Source organism: Mobula hypostoma, chromosome 1 (genome assembly GCF_963921235.1).
Source record: "Mobula hypostoma chromosome 1, sMobHyp1.1, whole genome shotgun sequence".
In the NCBI taxonomy this organism is placed as follows: Eukaryota; Metazoa; Chordata; class Chondrichthyes; order Myliobatiformes; family Myliobatidae; genus Mobula; species Mobula hypostoma.
In genome coordinates this window covers 108,938,174-108,938,920 of record NC_086097.1, presented here as the reverse complement: position 1 = coordinate 108,938,920, position 747 = coordinate 108,938,174, and the positions used below count along the sequence as shown (strand labels likewise).

Below are 747 nucleotides of genomic sequence, written 5' to 3'. Positions count from 1 at the left end.
GACGATAGGCATGTTAGTTACTTGTAAACAAATGGTATTTTGTCAATGCCATTTGGGGAGGATTAAGTATTACTAAAAAGTCATGTTATACTTACAGTCCTCTTAGCCGCAGCCATATTTTCTCTATTTGCTCTGGTTGCAGGTATTTCAGGGAGTTGCTCTCAAACTCTTCAATTTCCTTAGTTGGTGATTCCATGCCTTAAACTTCAAGGTATGAGTAAATTTCTAAACTTTAAAGCTGCTTAGGAGAGGCTATCATTTTGTCCACAGAAAATGGAAATCTTTGGAACTTTAACGCTGCAAAGCACCGACTAATGCCGTTCAGACTGAACGTACATTAATATTTAAGTCTCGTAGTACATGTTTGAAGGAAACTGTCGCAGTTTGCATTGGTTCAGAAATTATGTTGGTGGTGCTTTGCGTCCAAATGCAGGAGTGATAATTGTCATAAACCAGCTTTGCAATCAGCAAAAGCGGCTGAAGGCTCTTCAACCTAAACCCTAGTAATAACTGAGTGGGAGGGCGGGGTAGCACATGCGCGGCTTCGTCGGTTTTTTTGTCCCAGACTCATTGCAACACTTGCGGAACTCCGGATCGAGTGTAGGTACAGTGGAGATGTTCGGCTAATCCGTGATCACACACGTAAAGCACCGGGAGGAAAGAGAGATTAATCAATTCCAACTGAAATTAGCCGAATTGTTTGCTATAGAATCTTGCTGAATAATTTAAAAAAGAATCCGTGAATTT

The 747-nt window shown here is 40.8% G+C and overlaps 1 protein-coding gene across 3 annotated transcripts in view; it reads right to left on the bottom strand.

The window, feature by feature from the left end:
* Positions 1 to 493, bottom strand: part of pde1ca (phosphodiesterase 1C, calmodulin-dependent a) — a 292,700-nt gene extending 292,207 nt beyond the window's left edge. For all 3 annotated transcript variants that reach the window (XM_063054745.1, XM_063054754.1, XM_063054738.1), the window contains exon 1: positions 96 to 493. In XM_063054745.1, coding sequence (XP_062910815.1) covers positions 96 to 196 — 101 coding nt within the window. In that variant the 5' untranslated portion in view covers positions 197 to 493. The remainder of the gene's footprint in view (positions 1 to 95) is intronic.
* Between the last annotated feature and the right edge of the window lie 254 nt (positions 494 to 747).